The following is a 23,829-nucleotide window of genomic DNA, read 5'->3' as shown; positions in this document are numbered from 1 at the left end:
CACGACCTGCCAGCTGGTCACAGCAGGGCTTTTCCAACACTTGTTAAGTTTTCATCCAGATTGACCCCATGAACTAAACTTGTTCAGCAAAATGTTTTTAAAAAAAGGGAAAGAAATTTTAAAAAATTCATTCCGTTTATTCCTAAATTAGCGAGTTTTTTAACCTACTAAAGGCTCATTGTGACAGTAAATAAAATGCATCACTACAGTAGCAACTACAGAATGATTTCTAGGATGTTACCATTAAAATATATAGAAACTTGGGTTTTCCATGTTAAACTGTAAAAGAAGTTAGAAAAACAGAATAAAATATTGTTTTTGTTTGTGGTGGCAGGTCATAGTTAAGTCACCTTTCCATGACTTACAAGCTACATCTTCAGAATAAATAATACAGATTACAGGGTGGCTGTTGGCAGCCTTTAATTCCACAGTTAGTAAAATATCCCTATTTGCTGTGCCATAAATTTACTTCAAAAGAAGGCAACGGATCTTTTCTACCTGACAGGGTTCAGTAGTTGATCATCCTCTTGATTGCATCAAAGCACTTCCACTTGTCTGGGATGTAGAAGGGCTCAAAGATGTGAGGGAAGGGGGTGTCATAACCACAGACCCTACTTATGGGAGCCTCCAGGTTAAGGAAGCACTCCTCCTACAGGGAAAAAAAATAGACAAAGATCAGGATAAATACTGTCATTACTAGTCAAATGCTTTCAATGCTCGAACATGATTCAATCAAACAGCAACGAGAAGACTCTAAACCACCAGCATTAACTCATTCGATCAGTGATAAGTTATTAAGTTTAGATCATCATACACCACATTTAACTAATAACTTTGCATAAGACACATCCAAATGACTTGTATATTTGTGTTATTCAAATGCTTGCAAAATAAACTTCAGTAATCTCGGCGAAGCCTGCACACACCAATAAAATCATAATGCAACAGCCTTTAACAGATGTGCTGAAAGCCGTGGCAAAAAAAACAAACAGGGCAGGGAGCAGCCAGCACCGTCCAGATCCACTTTTCATTGCTGATGTATCTTTAAGCAAGTCCAGAGGCCACCCAGCTGCTGTACCTCAAATCAGTCAGAAACAGGATATTCAAAAAAAGTTTCAACAATATGAATGGGGAAAAAACACCAACTTAAACATTAATTTTCTAAATCGTGCTTTATGTAATTTGTGTAAAATGATTCCTAAGGGCATTAAGTGCATCAGTTTGTAAAGAAAACTAATCAAGTTTCATCAAATGAAAGATGATGTATTTCATATAAATCACAATGTAAATCTTTATTTATTATTATTTTATTAACCTTTCTTTAAGCAGGCAAATCCCACTGAGATCACAGATGTCTTTTTCAGGGGTGGCCTGGGCTTGAAGGCAGCCTAACATGCATGTTTTTAGACGGTGGGAGGAAACCGGAGTGCCCGGAGAAAACGCCACACAGAAAGATCCCAGGTCTAACCTTCGGGCTTGAACCCAGGACCTTCATGCTTTGAGGAAACAGTGCTAACCACTAATCCGTTGTGTTGCCCAAAGAGCTTCCAGCTACAGGATCTGTGAGGATTGAAGAAACATTCACACAGTTGAGACTCGGGGGTGATAATTTTAACCATCTGTAGCACGACCAATGACTTGACTTGGTAGTTTTGGGCAGGGATTTTCCCAAAATCGCTGTTCATCTTGGATTTGAGAAGAATGGCCCTTTCCAACTACCTATTTACACAACTGCAGACAACTAGCTGCTCAGCCATTTTTTTGTGGAATATTTTAAACCACCACCTCTTGTGACTGAATCAGGGGCTAAGGAGACACTCAAAACCTAGGGTTAGCCGTAACACTAGGAATTGTTACTCCATCTTCTCGGATATGGCATGCAGGGGTTTTCTATGCATGAATGATGGACCCAGAGCCTTAGGACTGGCAGCCTGCTCCACCCAGTTAATTAGCTGTGATTAGCTTTAATCAAAGTGAGACGACTGGTTCAAAAAACCCTCCTCTGCTCTTTACCGCTTTGTTTCCTCCTTCCTCATGGATCTGAAAGCACTCGAGACAGGTTCACTCAAACAGGCTGCGACACATCCTGACAACAACCAATGTATTATGATGAGAAGAAGGATGATCTTGATGTTTTCTCTTTAAGTTCACTTCAGCACATTATATCTTGTGCCGACAAATGTCCACAGCCTTAGGGTCTATAAGTGGTATTTACACAGTAGTGGATGTAAAAAGTGAATTTGAGTAGGTGGGAAGAAAAAGCCAAATACGTTTGAAGATGTGAAGGTACTGCGGTTCATTTCCTGCAGAATACAGGCCTGTTTTGTCACAAACAAAACAGGCCTGTATTCTGACAGAATTCTTCAGGGGGGAAAAAATATGTCACAAGTCAAAACAATTGAAAGACTGACTCTTCATTCCTGTTTTTTCATTCCAAGTTCATTAAACATCACGAATGCAAAACCCTCCAATCTTTGCCAGCGTCTAGCTGGAATGCACTTGAACAGATTAAGTCTGATGCAAAGCTCTTTCACTTAAAGAGGATTTTGTCATGTTGGGTCAAGTTTGACGGAATCAGTTTTTTTTTTCTCTGTTCCATAAATTAGCTTGTATAAAGTCTTGGATGAAATAAGGCTTTGTTACTAAATTACCAGAGTAAAGGATTTGTCTAGCTATATATGGTAAATGTGGGATGCAAAAAAAAATGCTGTACCTATTGAAGAGCTTTCTTTTCATCCCATCTTGTGTCAGTCTATTAGAAGAGGTGATACTATGACATCTCGTGTATCTAGATCAGATTCCCATAACCTATTTTCTGCATGCAGACAACCAGTCAGACAGCACTATAGAGTTTGCTCTTTAGTCTGAATGAGATCTGTAATCTCCTCTAAATAAATTTACTGGAAGTGGGAGGAAAGTACAGTAGTCTGACTGTCTGCCACCAAAACTGGACAAGGAATGGCCACACAACTCAGATTTCATTCAAATCATTGTTTAGCTTTTGGGAAGCGCATCATTATGTGTAATATACTTAAATGTCAGAATAAAAATATGTTAACATGGGAGTCGCAAAAGGTCTGTGTCCTGCAGTGGCGCAGGGTTTAAAAATACAACCCAGTGGAGGCTTAAAATCGCTGTGATGTTATTGTGTCTCCTGTTGCACTCACCAAAACAAACAAAAAAAAGGTCTGAAATTGTCAGAAACACCCGCAGATTGGGGTTTGCAGTTAGACAGGATGGGCTAGGAGCCAATATCGCATTCTATATTACTTATGCGTCTTGATTTCAGCTGAGAACAGGCAGAAACAGGTTTTAAACTCAAGACATGTCCGTTAGGATCTTTCAAACATGTTTAGCTTTAAGAAAGCAAATTACTTTTAGATGGTGAGAGAAGGCTGTGTTGATGATCTGCTAGTATTTCTTTTGTCCTAGTTTTGAAATATCTTAGTGTTTAAATTTCTGGGTTTGTTTTTAGAATGTCACAGTGGATATTTAAGCAAGACCCTTAACCCTTCTCCTTCAGACTGAGCTCAGGTCTGTGACCACGCTCTCCTAAAAAGCAGGGATATGTGGAAAATAATATGCGATTCTTGATTACATATGTATAAAACAAAATCTGTTGTGTCCCCTTAAAAATACTTCATAACAAAGTAGAATGTCAATGCTTTTGAGTGTCCAGAAAATGGATTTGATGCAGGTTTTTCTGCTGTGTGTTGAGCTGCAGTGTGGCTTTTGGTGCAGTTTGTCTGTCCGTGTTCTCATTGCAGATGCACCTCAGGGCTACTTTAGCAAAGCAATGTCAGTATGTCAAACGACTTGGAATGAGTGAAATTTGATTTTGATCGCACCAGATAAGCAAACGTGGACTTGAATTAGGGACTACAGGTTGGGGCTTTAGGCTACTGATAGGAGCAAGCTGCAAAAACCTGCCTTCATGTCCTCCTTAACCTTTTACTCAGTGCAGTCATCCAATTCTTAAGTCTTTCAAAAAAAAAAAAAAGAAAAGAAAAGATCTCTTGTATAAACATAGGCCTTCAAAGGGAATGTAGTGTATGCCTGAATGAGAAAGACATGCTGAGGAGCTATATAACTTTTATAGTGACGCACAAAGATGTTGGCTGTTTTTCATTCAGATAAACCTTACAGGCAATGATATAGCCTGATTCTGATACAGAACATATTTATGAAAAAGATGAGAAGGTCATCAACCTTACCACCGACTGGGCTAGAATGTATACGATACTCTGGACCAAATGTCAGTGATTTACCACAGCTCTGCTGAAAATGACATACAGGATGTGAGTTTCTGTTAGTTTAAATCACTCAGATACCCATGATGTGCACTAACCAGTATTTACAACCCATCTTGTGCTTAATTAATTAGGATAAGGATGGCATAAGCACACATTGTGAGAAGCAGGAATTCCTGTAGGTCGGTCTTGTGCTTGGAGTGGTCGCTGGTAGGTGGACGGATGATGAGGGGGGAATATTTGAAGAAAAATTGAATAATTACCAACAAGTTTGAGTGTTTTAGCTTAAAATGTACATCACTAATATCTACACGCCTCTCTCTTTACTGCTCACTAACATAAATACAAGAAATGGTCTTTAAAAGAAAAATGTTTTTCTTTTTTAAAGCTCAGTTTAGTTTTGCAGCCTGTGGAATTATAATCAGCTAGAACTCAGTTATTCACACACATCTTTTCCACACTGGTTTTGTTTTTTTTCGTTATTAAATAACAACATAATAGAATCTGTTGTTTGAGGTTAGAAACTGGTGAAAACTAGATCATTTTGATTTTGCCTTGATATGTAAAATCCTAGATTTGAAAGAGGGTGGACTCTGATTTTCCCATGACTGCATGTCTCATCGAAAACTCTTATTAGCTTGCTACTGTGAACGGTCATAAGTCTCATTTGTGTCAAAGTCTTGTTTTGTTTATTCTGTAACAGCCTTTTACTTTGCCTTTGGTGAAGGACCATCTCTAATACAATGAAGGGCTCAACACGGAAACTGAGATCAATCTGCAAGCTGTTAAAACTTGACTCAGTAATTCTGAAGATTTCTTTTAGGATTAATAACTCAAACCAACTGAAGCTACATGAAAACAGCACATCAGTGTATTTAGTGAAAGCGCCAACGACTCACATTACTCATGAAAAACTTGGACATGAAAGGAATGACTCACTGGCCATTTAAGCCTTCATAATGGTGGAGAAAGATGCATTTGACTGACAATAAAGGATCAACTCATTAAATTGAGACAGCTATAAATTAGACACATTACCAACACAACTGTTCCAGCAAACACAAACTTGTGCACAATCAGTCTGATGACTTAAACAAGCCAGCGTAAAAGACAAAAGTGGTCACTGCTGAAAAGGAAATTGCTCCTTGATGGTAGAGTGGTTTTCACAGCTACATTTAAGTCATTTATCTTACACAAGTTAACCACATAATACAAAAATAAATTAAATGGGATGCAATGAGGGGGTGTTTCTATTTAGTTGTTCATCCTAATTATATTTCATTTATTTTAAATTTACATCAAACCAGCATGCATTGATTATAGTACGAACGTAAAAGTAATATAGTGAAGCTTATACTATTTGGTAAGACCCACTATATTCACAAATGACGAAACAGGAACTAAAAACTTACAAAACATCCTCTACTACTATGCACATAAGTAGGTCTTAATTCCCCTTAATTTCCCAAGCCTGTTTCATTAACTTTCATACTCTGTTACTTATAGATACTGTAATATAAAAATGTAAAACATGTTGGAGGTTGTTTAGACATTCAAGAAGAACAAATTTTTTTCTTGTTAAATAAACACCTTCAAATAATTTGTTTCAGGTTTTGATTCTTGTTGATTCACTTAGTTCTTACCTTGCTGCTGTACGTTCAAATATTAATATTTCTCATCTGTTAGGCTGTAATTACTTCTTTCATGTTTAAAAGAAAGGTCATGTAACTCTATGATTGTGTGTGGGGGAGATTTAAAGCCCCACATGCTGAGTGCACAAACTCTGATTCCAAAAATACAACACTGGAGCTCCCATAAACAAGGTCCTGCTGGCTTCAGTTCCCAACAACAAAAGAAGGCAGGGACATTTCATCTAGTATTTTCTTATATGTTGACAATGTTTTCTAACCAGGAATTTGACACAAGTACTATGTGCCTCTAATCCACAAGTGGTAAACTTTACAAAAAGTCCATCTCTTCAGAGTATGCCCTGAACAACGAGCGCACTTGTTTTCTTTCTTCTGCTTGTAGTTATGTTTGTGCTCTTCCTTGTTTGTTGTGCTTTTGGTGCAACCTTTTATATGGGGGTTTTATCATGGTATATGTGTTGACTAGAAAGTCACAAAATTCTAGGTTGCATGTGGTTTACCGCAGACACCCAGCAGACCCTCACGAACTGGTACAGATGACAAAATTTACATCACATTGGCTTTGCTGTAGAGCAGACAGTAAGTTGCAGTTAAACCAAAATTTAAACGTAGAATATGTATATATAGTTTTGGATTTGATTTATTTTGGTTTATCAATGCATAGTCAAATCATTAATGTAAATCCTTTACATACAATATCATACAAACAAAAATAATTGTGAATGGTTTTTCTAATTTTTCTGGAGCTCTTCTTGGTGGCATTTAAATTTCAACGCCCAACTTCATAAAATACTATTATACAACCATGCTACAAAGTGGCATTCATCTTAATGTCTTAAATGCACTGAGGGATTGAATGGAGAAATGCAAGATTAGCTATTACAAGCTGTTTTGAATGTAGATGTAAAGACCACTAACAAGTGAGCACATTACTCTGAAAGTGAAACATTGTCTTTCCTTAATGTCTCCTTGCTGTGCCTTTCATCAATTCTCCAACTTCTACCATGGAAGGGCACGTGTTATAATTTGAAAATCACAGCTCTGGGGCGTTCAGTGAGAGGCTGTTAAAGCTTTATTACAAAGTGGGGCTTTTATGGACAAAACCATAGCCAATTAACAAACCAGTACACCTTTGAAGGCCACCTCCTACCCCTGGGAGTTAAAGCTGCCAATAAAATCGTTCCTTTTTCAATCCGGCGTATCTCACATACTCTCCACCAGAGAAACAGTTACACTCACCTGAACGGTGGAGCTTATTTCAGCAGCAAAGCCTCCTGTCACTGGTGCTTCATGACTGATGAGCAAACGTCCAGTTTTTACCACCGACTGAAAAGCAAAAAGATATATAGTATGTAAGTGGCAGACCCACAAACACATGGGTAAATAGTGGAACACAGAAGACATTTGAGCTCAAATAAACATTTCACCAAGTCATAACTCTTTGAGACAAAATGATAATTATATGTGACAATTCCTGGTTGATGGAAAAAAAAACATTTTAAAGATTTTACCAACATACATTTGCACATGGAAAGGCTTTAAGTTACATATTACATACAGATACCCTGTAAAGGTGAGAACTACTGGAGGTGGCACTCTTGAGTACTGGGTGTTGACAAGTACGAGTGGTTCACATTCTTCTCCATGTGGTGTGCTATATCTGTTGACTTCCCTCAGGGTGCATTTGTGTGTGACTGTGCTGCGCTGAATGTGTGAGTGATTACATAAAATAGAAATGACACAACATTATGAGCTGAAGGGCTGATTTAGGCTGGCACACGGGTCCAACTGGACAATCATGGACATTAAAGGTCTCCACCTCCCAGGCATTTCTATCTGGGTTTTCTGTAACCTGACATTACTGCAGAGGGATGCCTTCACCCCACCCGTTATCTAAAACAGCATAAAACCAATACTATACTATAATCTTATCCACTCACCACTTGTCCTAACCAAAGCTATGTCTGTTCTTTGCAACTTCAGCAAACTTCTCTGTTCTATCCAGTTGTGGTGGCTTACTTTATTTCTAGAAATAAATAGGGCAAACACTTTTGAGACACTGCATAATTACTAACAATGTAGATAATAATGCTGTTTGCAATACTGTCGGATTCAGGAAATCCAGTATGATTTAAAGAAAATGAGTAAAGACTAGTGTAAGCAGAAGGAATCTCTGGCTTATGTTGAAGAATGTATATTTAACACTGAAATAACAGCACTAAACAATACAGATCCATTTAAGCACAGAGGGGTGACTGTTGCATACTTCTTTATCCCTCAAAACCACGAACCAAACCAAACTGCCATGGTAACTATATATCCTGACAAAAATAAGCATCACATATGGCACTGTAAATTAAGCTAGACTTCCACACACAGGCATTTTGGGGCTTCATCCTGATGCTAAACAGGAAAATGTTTACATAGCTGAGGTCACAGGTTTGGCTGTGAAGCACTAAATAATCATGTGTTAACTGTGCAACTGTCACTCACTTGCATTAGAGGCCAAGAGAGTCAGCATTATGTCACTAATCCTAACATGTTCATGGTAGATGGCAGTGTGATATGAGTTATTTAGAGAAATGCAAAGATTTTTTAAATGTAAAACTCAAGTAGTCAGACAAAATTCTCTCCTGAAGTTCATTCTGAGGCAGTGTTTCAAGTTATTTGTTATTAAGAGGTGAATGAGTTCAGTCAAATACACTGATTATATGACACCATCTTCAGGAATGTGAAAGTAATAACACTGAAAGACAACAACAACAAATAGCAATCTGCACCGTGAGGAGGAATCAAGCGGCGAGCCGAGAGCTGGGCGATGTCTTGATATGACATGTTGCTGTAAGGTTTGCCTCAGCTCCATGACTCATGCAGGTCAGGTGAATAAACAGAACTGCGGCACAGTTTTCTACCCCGCCCTGATGCTGAACCCATTCCTCATCTGAATCCAACCTGTACACAAAGGCCGTTAACATCCAGTTTACACTGAGGCTCAAGCATTGCATACATTTCCCTGCAAGTCCACTCCCTCAGGGGACACCTATCACCGATGCACCAAAAGGGCATTCTTTGCATACTCTGGATACAATAGAGGCTCGCCATTGTTTTTGTAATATTGCTGGGCAAAATTCCAGACACTCAGGCATGGAAAAACTTGTAACCCATTTCAAATTTTTTGCCTACAGTCATACGGCTTTAAAACAAGTGACATTTAGAGCCTCAGCATTCACTGTCAGGGAAAACCTTTTTAATTTTGGTTACCATAAAAAAGAAGAAACCATTTCAGGGTAAAAACAAAACAAGTGGTTTCACACTAATAAAAATAATAATACCAAAAATTAAACATTTCTCTGTTACAATATGCTGTCTCCACAGAGGGAAATATAACCCCAGTCTACATCTACCTTGCCTGTTCCAACTTACCTCGCGGCCCGAGGTCCAATTACAATTTTAACAGACATAAAACAACACACATATACTCCGTTGTTTTTCCATCTGACTGGCAACTGTTACAGAACCTCAGAGTAATTTTAGCTGTAGCCTTTAACCCAACTGCTTCCGGTTGGAGACAGAACCTTTCACTCGTCACATGGTTTGACCCTTCTTCCTCTAAAGCCAATCCTCTTATTTGCCCCTGACAGCCACCTTTCATGTTTGCAAAAGTGGGACTCATAACATGGATAAACCCACTACTTTTAAAATGACTGTGGGCCCAGAGGAAGTACATTGGACAGGGGAAGATGATGATCTGTTAGATGAATCCAAGCAGAGAAATTATGTCTTTTGAGAGGGAAAGACGGTTCAACGTGTCATGAATCTTTCAATATAACCCCAGGAAGACGTGTTGGCAAGGGGGATCTTTTTGTTAAGGTTACACCAGGGACATGTGCCTGATGAGTTTATTACTGAGTGGCTCATGTCCAGCCAATCAAAGAGACGAAAAAAAAGAGCTGAAAAAAAGCAAACTGTGCACCAGCAAAAAGGTAGAGAGTGTCGGTGGAAAATGGCAGTCAATCAACACTCACCAAAGAAGGCAAACAAAAAAAAAAGAGTGAAACTGAACACTTCACACATTTTGTGTTGCTCTTGAGAACTTCTTAAATAGGACTAAAATTCAATTTTGAATCCTTTTTTTTATATTAACATTGCAGTTTGTTCTCTAAAAGAGTCAAGCTATAAATAAGTAAACTTATCATTTACTTTGCGAGTTTTCCCAGACAATAATTACACAACAAAACAAGGATACACACCCGGAGACTTGCCTGATTTAAGAACAAGCTAAGAAACTGTGGCATTAACTCAGTGACAAATTTAATTTTAGTGAAGATGGATATTTCCCATTATAGGGATGGGTAGCTTAACCAGCGTAGTTTCTTAAAAGATCTCACATAACATCCAAACTAAAGTAAAGAATCTTAGGAACTTTTTTACTTGTACGAGAACATTTTACTATATTATTGTTGAGAACTGAACTTGTCCAAGCTAGTTTGAGACATCCTATTTTGTGGCCTTGACCTGGCTCAGAGTCAAACTGAAAACTCCTGGTCGGTGGCAGCTGATGGTAGCTGGGCTGGGCGACAGCTCTGGTGGCCACAGCTTTACTACTCATTGTACTGCAGGGCTGTCATTTGATGCCGAAGCCGTTCCGCTGGCTGCAGTAGAAATGTCATGTTTACAGCCGTTCCCATACACACCCAAAGCTAATGAGCAGCATGGAGTTTGTCCTCAGCTTTTGCTCCCTGGATTAGTCTCCTCTTCCAAAAGGGCTCCTTCCTGTCTTGGCCGGTCTGATCCTTGTCACCTCCTTTTTTCTCCATACACTACTGATGCATTCATTTATCCCACATGGTTTTTATGGAGCCTGTTTTCTCATCCCGCTATGTGGCCCCGCCACTCGGAGGCTGGCGTGCAATGGCCTATTATGGCCTCAAAGGCTCAGGTCAGCTTCATCACTCTCCCACTGCATTTACAGTCACTCAGACACACAGTGACTGATGGGGAGGCCCCGCAGAGGCATAAGAGCACATGTTTATATGAAGGTTTGTGAATGCAGTCATGTGTGCATTCTGTATTGTTGTCATAGAGCAATGACTCACTCTAAAAAGAAACTGCGCAGAAGTGTATAAAAACAGTCCATACTGGAAGCTAAACTGGAGTGTGGTTTGACTACTGCAGGATCACATAATGTGCTTTTAAAGTTTTCAAAACATGTAAGAATCTTTCCAGAGGAAGCTGCCAACTCTTATTTGTTAGATCTGTATTTTTTGCAATTCTAAACTCATTGAGAGTGACCTAAAAAATAGTGGTTAGGGAAAAAAAAAAATGCTGTGCTTGTACTGTATGTTTCCACACTTATCTGCACAAAAGACACCAAGTGACTCTCTGTCTTCCCATATAATGTGCCTCCTCCTGGCTCAGGCCGTCCATCAAAACATGACAGTAACAGAATGTTTAGTTCAGTGCCGCCACAGAGGAGTCATCCTTGCCGCTGGATCTGCTTGGCTTTGCTGCCTTCAGTCGCCCCTGTAATTGTGCGGCCACCACAGCGTCCTAACTCATGTGCCACAATGTGTTCTCCGTGACAAATGAGAGTCAGGACCAGGCCAGACTACTTGCTGGGGCCTTTAAAGTGGCCCTCTGCGATTAGCGAAGAGGGGGCGACTGCCCGGCCAACTGCGGTAACAGGGAAGCTCTTTTTGTTGCCGTACAAAACTCCACTGCAACTCGCAACAAAAAGAGGGAATGTGAGAACGAGATGTAGTGAGAAGATAAGGAGGGTGGATGGGTGGAGAGAGGGAGAAAGAGTAGAACCGCTTTGGCACTGGGCAGGGGGCCAAGCAATCCTCCAGAGGAGCCAGGACACCAGGAGACCTTTGACAGCAATAATTTTAAACATTTCATAAAGACCCATTAAAGCAAATCCAAATGAATTACTCCCTGTAGCGCGCACACACACACACACACACACACACACTGCCTTTTTGCTCTGTAGCCATACTACACTACTGACTGTGCACACATGCACAAGTATTTGTACATCCAAATCTATGACAGCTCTTTGTGAGCACCCCACAGGCTTTATGAGAACATTGTAAGGCAGTAAATCAATAAACAATTTTTAAAAGCTCTATAAAGTCATGGATAACATAACATGCGGTTTCTGTGGATGTAACTGTATCTTGTATAAAGTTTTTTTTTTCTCAGCTGGATAACTCGTATAAAGCAATTAGAGTGAAAGGTCTGACTTACCCATAACTCTGTGAAGATTTCTGATTAAAACATGCACGTTATCATGACAGTGATACTTTAGGGGCATTGTGGGTTGATAGACAGTGGGGTTGGGTGGTAATATGGTTATAAAATATACCAGGGTATCCAAAAATGGCAACAGCGTTGCTTTGGATAACGCTTTGATTTGCTACAAATTTAATCCCAGCTGAGTGCAAAGAAGTTAAAACTACGTAGTTAAGTTTGTTCAGAAAGAGTGTACTTCCACCTTTTCTGCTATCATTCCTGAAGTGTACCAGTATCATTTCTTTGTAGCAACGGCTACGGTTTAGTAGGGCAATGCAAAAAGCGTAGTGCAATTCAAAGTATTAACAACAACTCCGTCACTATAGCCTACTTTATTACCAATGAGTGACTTGGTCATTGACAAAATGACATAAATGTGCAATTTCATGTCAGAAATTGCTTAAATTGCAAAATCTGTCAAAACATGATGCAGCATAGGATAAAGCATATATAAGAACCCAAAAAGGTTCATGCTGGGCAGTCTGTTACTGTTGTGGTGGAGGCAGCAGGACACACAATGGAAGAATGAGCAGAAGAAGAGCTGCCTGGATGTTGTAAAATGCCTGCGATTTACAAAGAGGGTGGAAATAAAACACGTACTTCCCTCTCTGTGCAGTGCAAGCACATCTTTGGACTGAGTCTTCAGCTGGAAAGCAAATATACTGGTAGGGTGAACATAATTTTTGTTTTACTCGGAAAAGATGGACTAGCCTAAAATAATGAACAACCATTTAGGAACTGCAGGTTTCTAGAACAATAAAAAACTGATTTATAGGCCCCTGCTTGTTCAAATAAAGTAAAAAATAAAATAAAAATGTGGAATCATTTATTAACAATCATAAAAACAAAGTTTAATCTGTACAAAGAAATCCAACATAATTTAAAAGCTCAATATTTCACAGTATTAATAGCTCTAATATGTCTATTTTTACTGTTCATCTTTGAAAAAGAACAATAAAAAATAAAAAAGAAAAAATGTTTGCAAGAATTTGGAAAACAAAAAAATCTCCAGTCCCTTCAATATTGAGGGCTGAAGACAATGTTTTATCACAATATTAAATAACTTCATGCATTATTTTTTCCCTGAAGCTGTTTTTTTATAGCAATTTTACTGTTTAGGAGGTAATCACAAAGTTCTCACTTTAAAAATGTAACACGGGTGCAATATTTTAATGTGTGTTTTTACTTTTTTGGACTTTCTACTGTCATTTGTGTTACACCAGACATAACACAAATCTTACCTCCTCTTTCTGTCTTTGAATTTAAGGCATTTTCTGTTTATCTTTTCATTCACTAATCCTGACCACTATTGCTCCAGCAGATGATTCCTGGTTGTTGCTCTATATTTGAGAAATAAATGCTTCGTTCTCCAAGTGTCATCACTTTTATGTGGGTCGTGATAGGGTGAACCAGTAAGGAGTGGACCTATTCTATGCTCAACTCAGAGACATCCATCCATCCTCTACCGCTTATCTGTGGTCAGGTCGCAGAAGCAACAGGTCGAGGAGGGAAACCCAGACATCCCTCTCCCCAGCGACAACTTCCAGCTCCTCCTGGGGGATCCCTCGGTGTTCCCAGGCCATAAACAATATACATTCCCTCCAGCGAGTTCTGGGTCTGGCCCAGGGTCTCCTCCCAGTGGTAAGTACCTGGATAACCTCAGAAAGGAGGCATCCACAAAGCATCCTAATCAGACACCCAATCATCTTCAGCAGGCTTTCAATATGGAGGAGCAGTGGCTCTAATCCGAGCTCCCATCAGATGATGGAGGTCCTCACCTTGTTTTTAAGGCTGAGGCTGGCAAACCATGAAAGAGGCACATTTCAGCCACTTGTATCTGGGATTTTGTTCCTTTGATCCCGGTACATACTTCATGACCATAGGTGGAGGCTGGAACCTATACCAACCAGTAAATTGAGAGGTTTGCCTTTTGACCCAACAGAAACATAATCTTCAAAAAGCAGAGACAAGATTCTGAGGTTCACAAACCAGACTGTGCCTTGAGATCTTGTTCATGAACACCACAAACAGGATAAGACAGCCCTGACAAAACCCTGGAGTAAACCTTTCCAGGAAGGCTGAGAAGTGTGATCCTTCGATAGCTGGAACAGACTCTCCGTACCTCCTTTTAAAAAATGTGAACCAGCACTCTGGTCTGCTACTTTCCAGGTGTTGTCTGGTTCTATATGCAACATTGACGAGTTGTGTTAACCACAACAGTGACACAATATCCAGAGCTTTCAAAAGGCCCCTTGCTTTGCTGACTCTTGACGGCACTCAGAGCCATTTATTCAAACTAATGGTGCTGGAAGCCATGTCTAATCTTCATGAAAACACAGGTACTCATACTTTTTGAGTACAAAAAGAAGCTGTCTGGCAGAGGTTTCTTCGTACCCATCTGTGCCCACTTTGTACCCACCTTAGCTGCTACTCTAATCCTGATGATTTTATTTATACAAGTTCACTTTTTAAATAAATTTAAACAGATTTTAGACCAGTTATCATTATTATCAACATTGAGGTGGTTAGGCAATTTCAAGACAGAAGAAATTTACAAACGGAGTTTTGTTCAAATTTGACATTAAGCTACTAAAATTATGATGATTTGATATGTTAGCCTAAAAACACAAGCAGGTCAGGCTGGGATTTTTCTGTATACCATATAAGCAGCATTTGCTTCAATACACCTGTTTTTTTTTTGTTGTTGTTGAAAGGCTGTGACTGACGTGCATTTTTTACGTGCAATGCCTGAGCGATTTCAGGAGTTGGAAAAGTTTATTTATTTTTTTGCTGAAGGGGAAATCTTTATTTAGATGCAATTAAAGACAAACAAATAAACAAGGAAGCACAAATTTATTTGTGCAAATTAATACACATCACTATAACTATATCCATCCATCTGTTTATTTTCTGTACCTGCTTGGTCTTATGCAGGCTCACAGGGAGCCGATGCCTATATTATATAATTCTATTATATAAAAGCGAGTACGTTTATGACTATACATACATATGCTAAGTGCTTGGGTTTGTAGAAAAAGGTCAACTGCTGTGTAGAAAAAAAAAAGTTACTGTTTTATGAAATAACAACCATTTGGTATCGGGTTGTGGTACAGTTTGGCAGAAGTTCAAGTTGATTAGCACCCATACAGAGATAACAATGAAAGGAAATTTCCAGTCAACCAGTTAGCACAATGCTAGAAATGAGCTGCTAAATACCAATATGAGATAAACCTTGTTCCAGTTAACAAGAAATGTTAGTCCTAGCAAGCATAGTAAGAAAATTGGTTAATTTGTAACATATTGGGATGCCATTGTTTTAATCCACAATTTTAAATTTGTCTTCATTATTCTGTGTTTTGCAGGTGAAAATGGTTTGGCTGCTCATTTGGGTCACAATATAAAAACTGATAAATAAATAAAACATTGCTACATGGAATTCTTTTTTAAAGTTTGAAAACTTGATTTTCAATAAAGGTAAAACAGCTTAAAACACTTAATAGACATGGTAGCATTTGTTCAAACAGATAACAGACCAGGGTGGGTTAAAGCTCCAGGCTCCTACAACCCTGATCATGACAAATCGAGGTAAAAATGCTTTGCAGATATGTTTGAAATTTTGGTGCAAAATAAAATATACCAATCCAAATAGATGGCGTGAAAAAAAAACAACCCATAAAATCCTTGAAGACTGTGAAAAATTACTTTTTGGTTTAGTTTCTGTTGATGTAACTCACTATAAATTCTTTAACTGACTTTTAAGACCTGGAAAATTATCTGGTAGTATGTGTTCTATTTGAGTAGACCTCTTGGATGTCTGTCCTTGTGACTTCAGACCCTCTGTGTTTTCCGTTCGGTCATGTTATCGGCCTACGGGCTGACCTCAATGATCTCAATCTGCCCACACAACGGGCCAAGGCTCCTCAATGGTTTCCTCCTGTGGAAATTTGATGATCTGGCCGTGACAAGCAACGGTATAACCAATTCAAATAGATTTTCCTTTTAAAGGGGTTATCCAAAGCTAAAACTGTCCCTGCCTTCATAATTATTGTAATTATTAGCTGGTCCCATTTAGCCAACTGTTACTGCATAGCAAAAATGGAACAGAAAATGTGCAAATTTCCTCGTCTTGCTGGGATTTTTGCAGCCAACACTGTGATAGTTAACCTCATGTTTGCAATAGTATTTTGCGTACATTTGTGGTGACTGACAAACCTTGCTGATCTGTGATAATCACTAGCTGAAGAACAATCAAAGCTGAAGTCCACACTTTTGTTTTCACGGCTGGGAGTGTATATGATTTTTCAATACTCCTACGGTGAACTTGTCAAATTTAAAGGCCACATTTCTCCAACGAGTACAACTAAAGAATCTGAGAAATCTCCAGTGCCTAGCTGTGCTATTTCAACAGTGACTACTGCCAATAGGAAGAATGGAAAAGGGATCAGTTACAGAGACACAAGTGGGGGGACCGGAGAAGACAAGTGCAGAGATTACCATACCTTGGAATATTTTGCTACAAAATAAAACGTTTTTAGTAATTTAAAGAAAAATGATAGTGACACATGTCACATAAAAGAAAACTTTAAAGCTGTGAACCAATATGTTGGTTGAGGGATTTATTATTTTCCTTTGAATTATATTGAACTTTAGGATATAATGGGACAAAAAATGTGAAGCTGGATCTCTGAAGAACTAGTGTGAGTAATTTTCCACTGAAAACCCTGCTGTACATATGACACACACAGTAGACAGCAAAAAACATATGACCATACAACCCACCCCCTACCCCCTACCCCACAAAGCCCTGCTGGTTGTGTCCACACAGCTCAGTGTTAACATTATAATTTCAGACTTGGACTGAAAAAAATATATGGGGCCCAAACTTCTGGCCACTCTGCCTGAGTGATTATTTTCTTCTTTGATTGTTTCCAGTGTGTGCGTGTGTGTGTGTGTCAGCAGGCCAAAGATATTAGGAGTATTGTGGTGGGCCAAGGAGCAGATTTTGGCTGAAAGAGAAGGAAAGGCTTGAGTCCGGTCTGTCTGTAAGATAATTGCCAGCAGGCAGTCTGCCCCATCAATTGCTCGACTTCAGACCACAGAGTCAGATAAGGCCAGTTAGTGCCTGCGAAGCAGCTGAGTGTCAACTCAGTGCACCAAGGTAATATAGTCAGTATAGTCAGTCCAGAAGTAAAGATAAATGACATCCAAATGTTAAATATTTAATGACGATTGGTTTTGATAAAAAAAAAAAAATAATTAAACTATGCCATTTTGTTGCACCAAACAGACTAAATGTGGTGCCATTTCATACATTTTTACATGTACTGTTAAGAATAATCTGTATAAAAATTTACCTAATAATAATGTCAATTGTACACAACTTTTCCATTCTAAACTAAAATATTTGGCAACCCGATGCCTAAATCATAAAAGCTGTTAATCATGTTAATCATAACCAGTCATCAGAGGCTATTGCAAAAGGAATACATTTACCTAAAATATGTTCCTGGACATTTTCTGAATCTTGCTCGCTAACTCATGGGTCTTTGCAATCATTACACGTACATCTACAACTGATTAACATTTGGAATCCATCCAATCCAACATTGCTGCCACAGGTAAATGACCTTAGCCGATGCAAAAATGGCTATAATTTAGTCACTTTTACAAACATTGAGCTAAAATATGGTTTGGTAGTAGCAGAGCCATCTGCAACACATTCTCTGAGTGCTAATAGATCTTGCCCAAAATCGTATGATGTTGTGTTGGAGTAATGTTTTTAAGATTAGACTGAAACGACTGTATTTCCTCCTTTTTTCATAACAAGATTATCTCAGTTTAGAAATGTTGGTATGAAAAGTAGCGGGTGATATGCATTTCTTTAAGGCCTTTAACTATTTCTGTAAACTTGCTCTTGTTTGATTAATACAAATAATCTGCCTCTGGCTCACCAACTTCAGGCTACCTGCAGGCAGCCAGGATTTGCTGCCCAACATGATTATCATAATGAGCTTGTGGCTCATATTTCATAATTGGAAAGGATGTTAAACAAAAAAAAAAACAACAAAAAAGATAATCCTTTCTACTGGAAGGGGAATGGAAATGCAAAGTGCGTAGGAGGCAATGGGAGCTGTTAGAACATGGTCATGCCGAATTAGTTCAAATGAAAAGTGATGCCCCAGGGTCGAGGGTTGTGACTTTCTTCAATTCGTCAGAAGTGAGCAGTTTCTATATCTTCCCTAAGGAGGAGACGTGCATCTAGTATTGGCGAACAACAATGAACATGTTTTAAGGCTGGGTTTCAACAACATTACTGTAGCCAGAGCCAAATAAAAAACACACTACAGGCAGATTAGGAGTATGGACTTTGAACAGCAGATTTGTTTTGATATCCATCTATAGAGACGACAAATTTGCAGATTCCCTTACAACTTCTTGAAACAATGCTTCATTTCTCAAAAAAAAAGGAATTCAATTAAATCATTTGTCTAATGCATATCTGCATATCACTAGTATGTGACAGAGCAAACAAACAAACAAACAAACAAACAAAAAAGAAAATAATGCAATTTTTTTTTTACAAAAATATGCTAAAATAGTATGAACAGATTAATGGCACTCTTAATGAGAATATTAATCTCTAATTAGTATCACACGTACACCACGATAAACATAAGAGTAAAGAAAGCAAAGATGAGAGCTGTGAGGAACTCAGAAAGATTAAAGATATTCGTGTTAAAGCTAAAGGCAACAAGACCATCTCCAAGCAGCTTCAAGTTCCTGGGATCACAGCTGCCAATATTATTATAAAGCGTAGTGTTCATAGGACTGTAGTCAACCTCCCAGGACATGGAGGCAAGAGGAAATGCAACCCCTGGTTGATCAGATGGATAGGAAGGATAGCAGAAAAAGAGCAAAGGAAATCATCCAAAACCAATCAAGCTGAACTTTAAGTTCAAGGTACATCCCGTTCTGCTTGCACCATTTCAAATCATAATAGGCTCCGTGGAAGAAGACCCAGAAGGCCTCTACTACTGACAGAATAAACACAAAAAAAAGCCAGACAAGAATTTAGCAAAATGAATGCTGACAAGCCCCAACATTTCTGGGAGAAGTTTCTGGGCCTGATGAGACAAAACTGAAGCTTTTTGGCCAGCCACATCAGCTGTGGTTTTGTTTTATTACTGTGGAAGAGTAACACCAAATTTATCTGCATCTATATATGGCTGCTCCTAAGTGATCTTTCTGGGTCAGGCTTCACACATTGTTGCAATTCAACATGACTTTAGATGAACCATGAGGATGAAAGGTGAGCATGAGTGGCACATTAGCAAACATATTAGAGTTCTACAACTAAAAAAAGTCTAGTTGTAAAATTTGATTCATTTTATATGGTTTAATAACAATATTGTTTACCACAAATAATCACTAGTAAAGATAATCTGGACTGTTATTTTTAATTCTCTTTAGAACGGAGCTGATGATCTCTATCGGATGTTGGAAAACTCTTAATGTTTCGTGTGAGCCTTAAAAATAGTGTTGCCAGATGACCCTGTATAATTCTGTGTGACAAAACAAGATCCCTGTGTATCAGGAAAACCGAGGAGTAAATTTCAAAGCCTATTTAACCACAGCAATTCTTGTACTGAAGCATTTAGATATTAGATCAAATTTTCCAAAACATGTTCGGGCAAGGTTGAAGAGAGTTGTTCAGGCGTAAAAATCAGTGAGCTCATGGTGACTGGGTTTCCCACTGAAAGCAGCCTCTTTCAGCAAGCATTATTTATTCATCATAAAAATCAAAGTTATAGCAGAGCATCTCTTTATCCATCGTCAGAAAACAATTTCCATCTGAGGAAGCTCAAATCGGGCTTGCTGTAGTGCAGATAACATATTTTTAATGTGTGGCTGCAGTAAAAACTTGCAGTGCCTTTTTAAAGCAACCTCAAATAACAAATTACTAACCACATGTAATTATGGTGGGTAATAATAAAGCCAATAATGACCACAGCCATCTAGCTGACAACAACACATTGAACTCGATGCTGAAATGAAAACACTGCTCACCCTTTGAGTCCATTTGCTTTCACGTTTTTATTTCTACCTGAGCGGTTGACAAACACAGCCATGCCTACTGTGTCCTGCCTGGCTCCCGGTTGCTTCCATGCTCATGTTTACCTGCCGTCTTTCGACTCCGGAAACGCATTACAGCTTGGAGCCATTAACAGAGAGAAAAGGTGGAGGAGTGAACCCGCGATAAGATGGCCTTATCAGTACAGCCTCAACAGCGCACAGAACACGCATCATAGCTTGCATCACTTCCAAGAATCACAACAGATGCTGAGGCACATTCCTCTCTAAGAGCTTCTCCCTGCATCTCCTGCACTTCCAGTAAATTATGCCTTTGTTCGGGGCTTATGATCACCCACTGCCAAAGGCAAAAAAAAAAAAAAAAAAAAACTATAATGTTTTTGCTCGTGTCTGTGTGTTCGGTTGTCTGTAGAATCTGCAAAAAAATCTCATGAACCACTGGACAGATTTTGATGAAACTCACAGAAAGTAATCACTGGATGAACATCTAAAACGTATTAATAATACAAACAAAACAAAAAATGGCTATAACTTAGATAAAACAAATCGGGTGTGGCAGTAGCTGAGAGTCATCCTCAGCACAATCTCGAGGTGACATCACTACTTGCGAGATCTCACAATCTCACAGGACATCGTGCATATAGTCATTTACAAGGTTTGATCAAAACGGCTACAACTTCCTCCCGTCTTAACATAAGAGGATAGTTTAAAAGTCTGGCATGAAAGGCAGCGGGTGATATGCATTCCTTCATGAAATGTTAGGTCTTTAATATAAGGTCATTTATTCTTTAAAACGAAAGAAATTGTTGCGCCAAAGTGCTGTCCTTAAGTGACTCCTAGCGCATGTGTTGACTAGGGTTGAACAGGTTCAGCCAAACTGCTTGCGTCACAGTGTGGCCTGAGATCCAGGCAGCGCTGCTGCCACAGAGACTTCAGCAGAGGTGCAAACCAAGATGCTTCTCTGAAAGGAGAAAGCTCATTCATATTTAGAAGACAACGAGCTGGAAAAAAATCCATCACTGGCCACGCCAGGGACCTACAGGCCTGAAGAAGTCAGCAACACGGAGTCTCTGCCCTCTGATGTAATAAACTCAGAGTCAGTATCTTCATACAATATGTTTTCCTCTCGTGTTTGTAGATGTAAATAGATGCAGCTCTAATAATCTTGGCTCACCTTTTCAACATACGCCAAATGTTTACATAAAAAGCTGTTCTGAAAGGTTTCAAAAACATTACAAAGAGCTCCTTCAATCAGCCAGAAAGATTTATGCTGGTCAAACAAAGCTGCATGCTACTAAAACAATGACAAAGACAATTACATGACTTAAACTGCGGGACTGCTTTGAGAGGATATTACTTTTTTAATAGCCTATCAAAATAAAACATAAGTATCTATTTGAACATACTGAATCTGAAATTAAATTGTGGTAAAAAATATCAAATGTTCACAATGATAATGAGCAAATTACAAGGATTTTAGTGTTAATGGAAATTTATTAAGAATCCAGAATTACTGGAGGGTTGTTTAAAGGAAGAGGTGGAACATGCAGGTGGATGGTCAAACACTGACTTGATGCGAGGGTACATCAAGAATTACATATTCTCTGTGGTTACATCAAAGGCCTAGCATTCATTGAAAGAATGTATATTGCCCACTGCCTTTCATACTAGTTTTAGATTGTCTAATGCTGAGAAATGAAATTTTAGTCGTTTCGGTCAAAAGGTCAAAAGTTGAAAATAACGTTATGCGCAATCTCTATGATGAGATCTTGATGTGTTGGTGCTCAGAGTTTGTGTTGTTAATGACTCCCAGCTACCACCCAGTCCCTCAAGGATTTCGCGGGCATTTTTTGTGATTGTTGCGGGCTAAAATGCCTGATTTTGCAGGGCAATTTCCTAAAAGTTGCGATGAAAAATTGCGATTTTTTTTTTTTACTAAAATCAATAAAAAAACCACAACTTTTAATATATAAACCAAAAATACTAGTTTCGTAAGATAATTACCAACAAACATTGACATTCTCAAAAGGTGCTTTATTTGAGAACTTTGATAGCTTCTAAAGTGACATTCATGACCATTTCTGGATTGTCCCTCGTCTGCAGCTCTCCTCACATGTTTTGCAGACACAAAGTGTTTGTCGATGCGTTTATGTTTGATGATTACACTGCAGGACGTGCAAAACAGCTTCCCCACACTCGCTGCTCCTGTACGCTCCCAGCATTCTGATGTTAACAGGATGTGACGTCATGTCTTCTTTGTGAGTTACACTACACAAACCCACAAAGAAGACACTAGACCGCAGAAACGGTGGCGAATCACTTTAGAAACAATAAATATTGGGTTAAAGTTGCGGGAAAGTTGCGGAGTTTTGGGCAAATGTGCGATTTCGCGGGGTTTGCTTGATTTTGCGTCAATAGTTGCGATCGCAACATCGCAAAATCCTGGAGGGTCTGACAACCACATCAAACCGTAGCTCAATCTCTGTAAAGTTACAGCCATTTTTGTGTTAGCTAAGGTCACTTAGCTTTGGTGGTCATCTTGAGTGGGGTTGACTCCAAAAGTTAATCAGTTGTAGATGCACAGTACATCCAACGATTACTTTCTGAAATTCTCATTAAAATCTGTTCAGTGGTTGAAGAAACACTTTGCTAATGCAACAGATGAAAGAACACACACACACAAGCTCGGGCAAAAACGTTATTGTACCCTTTTTGTTGATGTGCAATAAATAGTAAATCACACAGCTGGATAAGTTCAATAAAACAGAGGAACAAGGGCGAAAGGGGGAACCCTATATCTAAATTTATGTTTGTGTCTCACAGGTACATGGACAGTAACTACAATAAAACGTGTAATTTATAAATATATTGATACAAAAACTGTTTTGCTTTCAGGGATGTTATTTAGGACTCTGGTAAATAAGAGTCATATTTTCATTTTCACACCGACTTTGAAGCCTTTCTATCGAGACTTCCCTATAATATAACACTTCGTTTTGGACACTTTTTTTTTTTAGTCAAAATGTCTTTGGAAATTATCTGTCAAAGTTCTAAAAGCATCACAGGTGCACAGGCTGTGTGTGGTGCTGTGGGACACCCATCTGCAGTTATAGTTAATGAACTGATGACTGTATTATGACTGGCCCAGGCATGACACTCCAATTCCTAGCTGGTCAGAGCTAAACCTGACTAACACAATACCAGAAGCATTGGAAAATATTTCATACTCCTGATGAGTCAAGCAAATGTGCATTCATGTAAGAATGCACAGAAATAATGTCTCAACTCCCACCAGAACAACTATAAAAGTCATTAAACTGTAGAAAGCAAAACAGTCCTCTCAGCGAGGAATTAAAAAGCGCCTATACAGGTGCTGGTCATAAAATTAGAATATCATGAAAAAGTAGATTGATTTCAGTAATTCCATTTAAAAAGTGAAACTTGTATATTATATTCATACATTACATACAAACTCATATATTTCTAATGTTTATTTCGTTTAATTTTGATGATTACAAATGACAACAAATGAAAATCTCAAATTC

The 23,829-nt window shown here is 38.7% G+C and overlaps 1 protein-coding gene across 1 annotated transcript in view; it reads right to left on the bottom strand.

The window, feature by feature from the left end:
* The window catches only part of bckdhb (branched chain keto acid dehydrogenase E1 subunit beta), a 53,276-nt gene that overhangs the window by 1,980 nt on the left and 27,467 nt on the right, over positions 1-23,829 (bottom strand). The window contains exons 9-10 of the mRNA XM_017413241.3: positions 7,139-7,225; positions 499-649 (exon numbers count right to left, since the gene is read on the bottom strand). Of these exons, the coding sequence (XP_017268730.1) occupies positions 509-649; positions 7,139-7,225 (228 nt within the window). The 3' untranslated portion in view covers positions 499-508. The remainder of the gene's footprint in view (positions 1-498; positions 650-7,138; positions 7,226-23,829) is intronic.

The sequence above is a fragment of the Kryptolebias marmoratus genome, linkage group LG16 (genome assembly GCF_001649575.2).
Source record: "Kryptolebias marmoratus isolate JLee-2015 linkage group LG16, ASM164957v2, whole genome shotgun sequence".
NCBI classification, from domain to species: domain Eukaryota; kingdom Metazoa; phylum Chordata; class Actinopteri; order Cyprinodontiformes; family Rivulidae; genus Kryptolebias; species Kryptolebias marmoratus.
This window is presented reverse-complemented; position numbering and strand designations above follow the sequence as displayed.